The 10,492-nt window shown below is 36.9% G+C and overlaps 1 protein-coding gene and 1 non-coding gene across 2 annotated transcripts; one reads left to right on the top strand and one right to left on the bottom strand.

Annotated features, from left to right (window-relative positions):
• Positions 1-367: 367 nt before the first annotated feature.
• On the top strand, positions 368-5,038 carry stx2a (syntaxin 2a). The gene is made up of 9 exons (XM_073824161.1): positions 368-456; positions 728-793; positions 920-1,019; positions 1,179-1,253; positions 1,533-1,606; positions 2,351-2,459; positions 3,716-3,789; positions 3,873-4,004; positions 4,204-5,038. The coding sequence occupies exons 1-9, from the start codon at positions 427-429 to the stop codon at positions 4,366-4,368; spliced, it is 825 nt and encodes a 274-aa protein (XP_073680262.1). The 5' UTR covers positions 368-426; the 3' UTR covers positions 4,369-5,038.
• Positions 5,039-6,650: 1,612 nt separating this feature from the next.
• On the bottom strand, positions 6,651-6,732 carry trnal-aag (transfer RNA leucine (anticodon AAG)). Its single transcript has one exon. It is a non-coding gene; the product is annotated as a tRNA-Leu (tRNA).
• Between the last annotated feature and the right edge of the window lie 3,760 nt (positions 6,733-10,492).

The raw sequence follows: 10,492 nt of genomic DNA, 5'->3' as shown, positions 1-10,492 counted from the left end.
AGAACTGTGAAGCAACTCTTTTTATGTTCTGAATAGTAATCTTTACTCACACTGTTTTACTTATGTTTACTTTAATAACTGAAGTGCTGATATCTAATCTACAAGCGTGTATAATATAAAACGAGAACGACTATGTTTATTTGTCGCACCTATATGTACGGAAGTAAAATAAGGCGGGGCTTTGTTATCTGTCTTTGTTAGGGTTTGTAAAGTCCGACTCGTTTTTCTGCGACTCGGTTCTTTTGAATAGTTCATATTAGTTCTCGCTACACTTCAAATGAATTGCTCGGACCGATTTTATGAATCATTTCAATTGTATCTTTGAAAAGATTCGACTCAAAAGAACGATTCGTTCACCTTAGTTTACCAACGAATCATTTCATACTGTGCGTGCTGTAACGGATGAGAAACTAATTTGAAGCTGAAATGAAGGACCGTCTGGGCGATTTAACAGCCGTGAGACTTTAAATTATTTCTTAAATTCCTGTAATTTAGATGTAAATACTAATGATAACAATTTACTCTTTTATAGGTATACTTAGTTTCACTATCGTACATACAGCTTGATAACATTTATTTGCATTGTGATTCCTTAAGAATTGGCCATTGTTGCCTTTTATCATGTTTTCTGTTAAAACAAAGTTTGATACTCTAAAAAACATATTTTAAACGACAGAAAAATACTTATTATTTTATTTGTTTTGACCGTAACCCTTCCCCGAATCAGCTCTGCCATGACATCACCATTGCTCCTGTGAAGCCTAGTGCTTTCCTAGAGGATCTCCTCCCTAAGGTTTGTATGTGTGCACTCGTGTTTAAACATCTACTTGCCTTTTTATGTGTTGAACTGTAATTTAGTTTTTGCATTATAACTAAAAACTCAAAAATTATTTTACTCATGCATATTTAATCTGTGCAGGTTAATGAGGTTCAGCAGCTTATCGAGAAAATGTCCCTCTGTGTGGAAGAAGTGAAGCTGAGGCATAGTACCATTTTGACAGAAATCAACCCACCTAGTTGTGAGTACATTGTGTTTATGTCTTTACAGTTCTAAGTGCATTAAACACCTATGAAATATTCAGGAATTTAAAATCTCTATGAATTATTATTGTCCAAAAGGTGGGGGCTCTGTGTTCCTCTGTACAACTTTCTCTGTGTCTATTCTTATTGAATAACAGATGTGAGAGAGGAAGTTGAGCAGTTTAGCAGGGACATCAAGCAGACAGCCGATGTAATCAAGGTTAAACTAAAAGGTAATTGAATTATTAATTTATTTATTTGTGGTGTAGAAAATGGTTACTGACCTACTTTCCCGATGGGACGATTTGTGAAAAGGGATGATTTGACTTGCAAATAGAGAAGCTCACTTCTGTCAGTTTGGACAAATAATTTCCTCTTTTTTTTAACTTGGAAATGTGTTAGTTAACACATTATGCTAAACCCAGAAAGCAGTGAACTCTCTGATTCACCCTTTATGTCGCTGAACCTTTGGTTTCACATTTAAATACATAATTTTTTGGTTGTTCATATAGATTTAGAAGGAAAATTCTCAGAGTATGAGAATGCTAACAGCGGCTCTGTGTACTGCCGCATCCAGAGTACTCAGGTGAGATGTCACTCTGTATTATAAAGTCAAGATTATTCTTCATATACACTACCAGTCAAAGGTTTTTGAACAGTAAGATTTTTTAAGTCTTTAAAGAAGTCTCTTCTGATCACCAAGCCTGCATTTATTTGATCCAAAGTACAGCAAAAACAGTACAATTTTGAAATATTTTTTAGTATATAAAATAACTGTTTTCTATTTGAATATATTTTAAAATGTAATTTATTCCTGTGATTTTAAAGCTGAATTTTTAGCATCATTACTCCAGTCACATGACTTATGACCCTTCAGAAGTCAGATTTCAGATTTATTTGATGAGTAGAATGTTCAGAAGAAGAACATTTATCTGAAATAGAAATCTTTTGTAATATTAAAAAATGTCTTTAAAGCATCCTTGATAAATTAAAGGATTAATTTCTGTTATTTTATTTAAATAAAACATATTTTGAATGGTATAGTTAGGTATAGGTAAATGCTGATCTTTTGATCTTTCTATTCATCAAAAAATCCTGAAAAAATGTACTCAACTGTTTTAAATATTGATAATAATTATTATTATAATAATACATGTCTTTTGAACAACAAATCAGCATATTAGAGTGATTTCTGAAGGATCACGTGACACTGAGGACTGCAGTATGAGACTTTAAAAAACATTACAAATCTTACTGTTCAAAAACTTTTGACTGGTAGTGTATTTGTTTTATTCATGTTTCTTTCTGTCTTTATTTTGTTCATCTATAGCACACAGTACTTTCACTGAGGTTTGCAGAAATAATGAATATGTACAATCAAGAACTGCTATCTTTCCGGACAAGGAGTAAAAATCAGATACAAAGACAGCTGGAAATCAGTGAGTAAACTAACACACCAGAACAAAATGTCTTTGGTCACCACTCCTTATTGTTACATTATATTATATTATACAGTGGTGTGAAAAGTGTTGGCCCCCTTAATGATTTTTTTATCTTTTGCATGTTTGTCACACTTTAATTTGTTTCGGATCATCAAACAAATTTAAATGTTAATCAAAGATAACACAAGTAAACACAAACATGCAGGTTTTAAATGAAGGGGTTTTTTATGAAGGAAAAAAAAAACACATGGCCCTGTGTGAAAAAGAGCGCAGCGATGACTCATCCAAGAGGTCACAAAAGACCCCACAACAACATCTGAAGAACTGCAAGCCTCTCTTGCCTCAGTTAAGATCAGTGTTCATGACTCCACCATAAGAAAGAGACTGGGCAAAAATGGCCTGCATGGCAGAGTTCCAAGACAAAAACCGCTGCTGAGCAAAAAGAACATAAAGGCTCGTCTCAGTTTTGCCAGAACACATCTTGATGATCCCCAAGACTTTTGGGAAAATACTCTGTGGACTGATGAGACAAAAGTTTAACTTTTTGGAAGGTGTGTGTCCTATTACATCTGGCGTAAAAGTAATGCAGCATTTCAGAAAAAGAACATCATACCAACAGTAAAATATGGTGGTGGTAGTGTGATGGTCTGGGGCTGTTTTGCTGCTTCTGGACCTGGAACTTGGGTTCTGCAGCAGGACAATGATCCAAAACACACCAGCAAATTCACCTCTGAATGGCTGAAGAAAAACAAAATGAAGACTTTGGAGTGGCCTAGTCAAAGTCCCGACCTAAATCCTATTGAGATGCTGTGGCATGACCTTAAAAAGGCGGTTCATGCTCAAACCCTCCAATGTGGCTGAATTACAACAATTCTGCCAAGATGAGTGGGCCAAAATTCCTGCACAGCGCTGTAACTGACTCATTGCAAGTTATCGCAAATGCTTAATTGCAGTTGTTGCTGCTAAGGGTGGCCCAACCAGTTATTAAGTTTAGGGGGCAAACACTTTTTCACACAGGGCCATGTGGGTTTGGATTTTGTTTTCCCTTAATAATAAAAAACTTCATTCAAAAACTGTATGTTGTGTTTACTTGTGTTATATTTGATTAATATTTAAATTTGTTTGATGATCTGAAACATTAAAGTGTGACAAACATGCAAAAAAAAAAAAAATCAGGAAGGGAGCCAACACTTTTTCACACCACTGTATTGTAAGAAATGTCTATTTTCAAACTTGTTTTTTTTTTTTTTAAGGTGGCAAGGTCATCACTGAAGAGGAGACTGAGGATTTACTGCAAAGTAGCAACCCTGCTGTCTTTACCTCAAATGTAAGTTTCAACGTTAACACACAGCTGAATGCACTTTTCCACATAAGCGTCCCTGAAATGTTCATATAATTCTTTGTGCGCAGATCAACTCTTGCATCACGGGGCAAGCACTGAATGAGATTGAGTTACGGCGTAAGGACATTCTCTATCTGGAGGCCAGCATTCGAGAGCTGCATAGCATGTTTATGGATATAGCCATGTTAGTCAGTAATCAGGTAATGTAAGCTTGATGGAGAGTTCAGTGAATGACCTAAAAGATGGTGCCTTAGAACAAAGTTAGAAACAAACATTTCAGTGCATTCTAGGAAGAATGGTTGATTTACACAAATGCCTTATTGAAATTTAATGATCAAATTACTCTGCTAGGGGACTATTACCTTTCCATATTATAACTTTTATTTCCTTTTTTTATAGGGTGAAATGGCAAACAACATAGCAAAGACTGTAATGCGAGCTGGAAACTATGTAGATCAAGGGAAAGAGAACACAGAAAAAGCTGTTGAATACAAGAAGTCCTGGCGGATACGACTGCCTATATTCAAGAGCAAAGCGAAACCAGCGACCAGCAAGGGCTCTTGAATGAATCTTGAACTTTGGAATGTATGGTGCTTGCTTTTGTGTTCTATAAAAATGAGGGATTCATACTCCTTGCCTTTTCTTAAAAAATCCCATCGTGTCACAGTTCTTATTCAACACTGTATGTTTTGCTGATCAGATCATTTTAAACTATCTGAGGGATTTCCTCAACCCATTTACAAACAAAAGGCTCTTATTTGTTTCTGCTTACATAGTTAATGATTAAGCTTGCCCTCAAATAGACAGCACTAGCAGGCTTTTTCTGATGCAATATTACAACAATCCAGTGAGCATCAAGAGGTGTTTACATGCACTAATTTTCTTCTTTAGGAATATACATGCTTAATTTGTTCCTGTTTTTCAGGTCTACACCACCTCTTTTAAACAAATCTAAATTGTATTTAGATTGATTGAGGTGTTCACATGAAGGCTTTTCAGTCCAACAGAGCCACCTTCTTCCTTTTTTCAATTTAATAGTGGATGGCAAACAAAAAATTGTGCATTTCTGCCTAACTGAATCTTCAACCCAATTACAAATGGATTATTTGGGTGCATGTAAACATAGCTAATATAAAAACCCAATTAGACTCTCCTTGTATTTACTTTTATTTGTTATGTGTGTTACTCATAGTTTACTCATATCTAAAAATGGAAATTCTGTTATCATTTACTCACCCTTATGTTCTTTCAAACCTGTATGACTTTTTTTTTTTTTTTACAGTATTATTATGGCAACCACAGCTGCCAAAATTACAGTGAAAAAAAATGCAATCCACTGAAAGGGAGCTAAAATTCTGTTAGCTTACCTTATAGCATGTAATCTCAGAAGGAGCTAATATGTTCAATCATAGACAAATTTAGTCTCGTCCCACATGCAAACATGAAGATATTAATAGTTCTTCGTTCCTGACAAAGGATGAATATCTCAGCAGGGACAGGTCTGTTGTTTCTAAATATAGATCCACACTAGACTCATTACACTGTCGGTGTTTATTTTATTACTCCATGTTTAAGCATATCACCCAAACAAACCACAATACTTCTGTCTATAGAAATACCTGCAGCATATGCTTTGTCTAAGGTCTTCTGTTTTGTTTTTTTTCTTCATTGCACATTTTGACTCATCTCAGTCCATCTTTACTCTGCCATATGGTCACTCAGCAAGTAGTGACTGTTGTGGGAGCTGTAGGGGGGAAAGAAGATTTAGACACACATACTCTGTGTCTTTGCTGTTTGTGTTACGAAAAGCAGGTTTATTCTGCATCTTTCAGAAGCGATACACACCATGGAGAACAGGCAGTTTGTCTCTGCCTCTTTCTCTTTAATTTTGCACACTTTTTCACATTGTTACACCTTGGAGAAAATGTCAAGGTCTCACTTGCACTCAACCTTCCTGTACCGGTTAACTTGCAGAATGTAACAGAACACACAGTTTTCCTTAAAATTGAGTTGGGCTGCTCTCAAAAGGGCCTCAGTAAGAGAAGAAGAAAGGACCAGCAGACAAACAGACATCAAACAAAAAGGTAAGAAAAAGGATATATAGTAGAAATTACAGCTTTGAAATTGAATCTTGATTTTTAATTTTTGCATTTTTAATGAGAAAGCAGTAAAAAAGGAATTTGTGCCAGTTCAGATGTATTCAACCTCTGGCTGGTTCACCTGTCCACTCTAATAGCTGTTCCACACGGTCTGGTCTAAATAAGGTGACGTGTGTCTCACTGCTGCCTGTGGCAAAGTGCTGAACTGTATGCAGGTGTAATGTGTCTCTGTAGGGGTCTTAAGAGAAGGGCAGAGGGCAAGAGCAGCCATTTTCTTGTCACTAAACAGCTGGGATCTCCTTTTTTTTCTCACACCTAGTCACCTCAGTTCATATTTTTATATATGTATACTGTATATAGTGAGGAAAAATTCTGAGAAAGTTTAAATCTGTGTTTTGATTTTTTTTCAAAAGCAGATTACAGAGAAAACTGATCATATTTATTAGGGTATTGAATTAACAGTTTTTGCAAAATTACAGGTTTACATCATGAACGAGGTAGATTCAATGTATTGTTTGGTAGTCCAAACTGTATTTAAGCCTTTTTTATAACTTGCTAAAATGTCTTTGCATTTTATACATGGTTTTTCAGTCATCGAAGCTGATTGAAGGTCGATAGTTCAGAATAGCACACTAGCATCACAGATCTAAATAATGATCTATTACAAATCAGAGACTCTAACCATTAGGCCACAGCTGCCCCAAAGTTTTTTTTGCGCAGGCACAGTAGCCTTCCAAAATTCCGTGTTGGCAGCGGTGGGATTCGAACCCACGCCCCCGAAGAGACTGGAGCCTTAATCCAGCGCCTTAGACCGCTCGGCCACGCTACCTCGTTTATGCCGATCCCTTAGCTGGTCATGCTGCCAAACCACAAACGACCAGTTTAACCCAGCATACCAGCATCAAAACCTACCTAACTAGCATATGCTGTTTTTTTTCAACAGGGCTGATACTTTTCACATGTACAGTAGACCTATATATTATAGGATATATCAATGTTTTTTTTTTTTTCTAAATATTTAAAACAGCCCAAGCATACATATAACGTTAGAATGCTACATTAAACTAATTTGTAAAGGGAAAATGTAATAAATAAACTCGTTAGGACGTTAATGGTTCCGCCAGTAGTGGCCACTCTTGCAACGTAATCAATGACGTACATTCAATTCAACCAGAGGAGGAAATTCAGTGAGGAAAGGGCATAAAAACGAACTGGAACGAAGCCCAAGTAACAGCACTAGAGTAAAAAAAATTAACTTAACTGATTCCTTCAAACAAAGTTTGATTCACGAATGAAACATTTACTGCGCCTGCGCTGTTCTGAAACGCAACAACTCAGTGCGTTTTCTCAGCACAGTGAAGCTAACCAAATTATAACGAACTAAATAAAGGATTACTCGTATATGTAAGTAAATGTATTTTGTAACTAAGCTGGTAATTTATATCATTCTATCCACCTTATTTTTCAATGCGGAGGAAAGCCGTTTTCTGTGAATGTGTGAGACTTCCGGTTCATTAAGCGCTGTCAGGCAAATGAAGAGATGAGTGAGTAAGTGAACGGTAAAACTGTTTGCACTACAAATAAGTGCGTTCATAATTAAGATAATACATTCAAATAATATGGCAAGACGCAACAGTTTGCAATGTCTAGTGCACTGCGTAGTCCAGTGTTTACAGTGACTGGTTGGACATTTTTTTGCTGAGGGACAGAAATAGACAATATGGCCCAGTTTCACAGACAGGGCTTAGACTAAACCAGGATTAGGCCATAGTTCAATTAGGACATTTAAGTCATTTTTATAAACATGCTTAGAAAAAAACATTACTGGTGTGCATCCTGAGGCAAAACAAAGGCACTGATATATTTTTAAGATCAGTCAGTGCAATTTGATTTCAGTTGAAACAGCTCAGACTTACATTTTAGTCTGGGACTAGGCTTAAGCCTTGTCTGTGAAACCGGGGGTATAAGTGGCAATATTGTCTGTTTTGACTTAGTATAGTCTTGTCTATTATGTCAAGGTTAAATATGTATCACATTGTGCTTAAATGTAAATTGGGATATCAACACACTTTTAAAGCAAACTATTTTCTTAAAAATTTGTTAGGTTTCAAATGATAAACTTGAGAGCAGCTAACTTAATAAATCAACTAAAAATCATAATCTTGAGACAAACTGTAATAAAATGAATTGCAAAAATTGCTAAGAAAACAGGTGAGTTTGGAAAAAGTACTTAGTTAGCTGGACAGGGTGCAATGTTTTGGCAAAACGTTAATAGGTGGAAAACCCTGGTGGAAAAAAAAAAACAACAGCTAAAACCAGCCTAGGCTGGTTGGCTGGTTTTAGCTGGTCAGCAGGCTGGTTTTAGAGGGGTTTTGGCCACTTTTCCAGCCTGGAACCAGCTGCTTCCAGCTTAAACAAGCTAAGACCAGTCAACCAGCCTAGGCTGGTTTGAGCTGTTTTTTTTTTTTAGCAGGGAAGAAACATACGAGCAGTATCCCTTATGAAAATTACCCATAGTTCTACTTCAATTAAAAAACAAAAACAAAAAAAAACATGGTAACCACAAATTGACCATGGTCTTGCTACACTAACCATATTTTTACAATGGTATTTGTAGTAAAACTATAGTTATACAAATGGTAATCAAAGCTGCAACAAAAACATGGTTACTACACTTTTACTATAACAAAAACTATGGTTAATTTTCATATATTAGCCTAATATTTGACCTACCAAACCGGAAATGATAAAACAAACATGAATGTTGTTAAAACACAAACACCTTTTGTTCCTCAGACAGCTTTTTGCACTCGTCCCAAACATGACAATAATTGAGCGTTTTCCTGCTGAAAAAAAAAAAAAACAGCTAAAACTAGCCTAGGCTGGTCTTAGCGGGATTAAGTTGGAAGTAGCTGGTTTTAGCTGGTCTCCCAGACTGGTCAGGCTGGTTTTAGCTGGTGGTTTCCCAGCCTGACCAGCTAAAACCAGGCTGGTTTCCCAGCTAAAACCAACCAACCAGCCTAGGCTGGTTTTGGCTGTTTTTTCACCAGGGTTTCAGCAGCATATTTTCAGCAAATAGCAAAATATGCAAGTTTCTTTTGGTTCCGTGACAGTGTTTACATTCAGTGCCGCCAATATGGCCAATTGATGACACATCGTGAAAACACTCTATTTATGTTTACAGTACTGTGTATTTATACTTCGGTTTGCCATTAATTATCTAATGCAATGAATTTCATATTGTACATTTTGACAGCCATGACATTCAGATAATTTTTAGGACCACCATGTTGTCTTGATAAATGAAGTATAATTCCTTGTGTTGGTGTTTTAGGAGATGCGAGGTCAAAGGATTGACGTAGAGAAGCTCCTCAGGCAGTCTCAGACTGAACTGCTGTGGATCCAGCGACAGCTGTCAATCATAGCAGCAGCGGATGCCAATCATGCCCGGGCCCAAAAGAAGGTAAGCAAAAAGTTAAATTTACACTTAAACATTCTGAACCCTAATGATTTCTTATACACAACATATCTAGTAGCAGTGATTGTTCTTGTACACAAGGTGGCGCCATCCTGCTACATTTTTACATTCACACAGCCTAGTATCCTCAAGTACCAATCAGAGTACAAGGAGCCAGCACAATCGGCCACACCAGCCAATGGAGGGTGTGTTTGTGTCATGTGAGAAAATGACAGGTGATGCACGTAGACAGAGGGTGTGGTTGCAATGCAGTGTCCTATCAGGATCATCTCAAAAGTGTAGGCCTAGTCCTCTCTCTTGAGAATAGACATGGCATCTTAAACTGACGCATTTGTAGAGGACTGCCCCAGTGCAGGGGGATGGGGAGGAGGGGGAAGAGGGCAGGCAGCACTACAGGAGCAGCTGGGGTTGCTTGGCAACAGAGAAGGGGAGACTGTAACACATTCCGTATTGGGAATCTGTTTCCATTTTTTTTTGCCTTCAACGAGACCTGTTTCCACAGTGCAGAGTACCTAATGGCCAGGATGCGCCTGTCTAAGTAATCCCTCTTAATGCTCCTGTGTGCATTAAAATCTGATGTAACTGTGTGATATTCCGAGACAGTGAACTTAATTTCCCCTTGTTTGATGTCGCTGTGAGATGAATGGAGCGGAACGCCCCTGTTTTTTCCCCCTCTGTTTCTTGAGATAACGCAAACAAATCACACTAGGGCAAGATAGCAATACTAACATTTCTAGGTGGCATAAGGAGAACAAGATGAATCACGCAAAGTTGAAGATAATGAAATGCCAGGAAATTTGCAGTATAGCTCATGTATGTATGTTTACCACTTACTGCCTCATTTTAAAATGTGAAAAGAATTAAATATGGCGTCCATCTTAAAGGGATAGTTCTGTCATTAATTACTAACCCTTATGTTGTTCCAAACCTGTAAAGACCTTTGTTCATCTTCGGAACACAAATGAAAGATATTTTTGATGAAATCCGAGAGCTCTCTAACAGATGAACATAGATCTTACCTGGAGGAATGTCTTGCTACAATTTGTTTGATTACGTTTTTCTTAAAGCCTTTATAAATTAAAAATCTAAACCTGTATATACTTGTTAATAG

This window comes from Garra rufa, chromosome 19, assembly GCF_049309525.1.
Source record: "Garra rufa chromosome 19, GarRuf1.0, whole genome shotgun sequence".
Lineage (NCBI taxonomy): Eukaryota > Metazoa > Chordata > Actinopteri > Cypriniformes > Cyprinidae > Garra > Garra rufa.
The sequence above is the reverse complement of the archived record's forward strand: the minus strand, read 5'-3'. Positions and strand labels throughout refer to the sequence as shown.

What these genes read in the sequence shown, in the direction of transcription:
- stx2a (XM_073824161.1), top strand. Translation starts at nt 427, where the DNA reads ATGAAGGACCGTCTGGGCGATTTAACAGCC. An exon ending in AGAAATCAACCCACCTAGTT is followed by an intron (nt 1,020 to 1,178) that starts GTGAGTACATTG and finishes ATTGAATAACAG; the next exon opens with ATGTGAGAGAGGAAGTTGAG. An exon ending in CCATGTTAGTCAGTAATCAG is followed by an intron (nt 4,005 to 4,203) that starts GTAATGTAAGCT and finishes CTTTTTTTATAG; the next exon opens with GGTGAAATGGCAAACAACAT.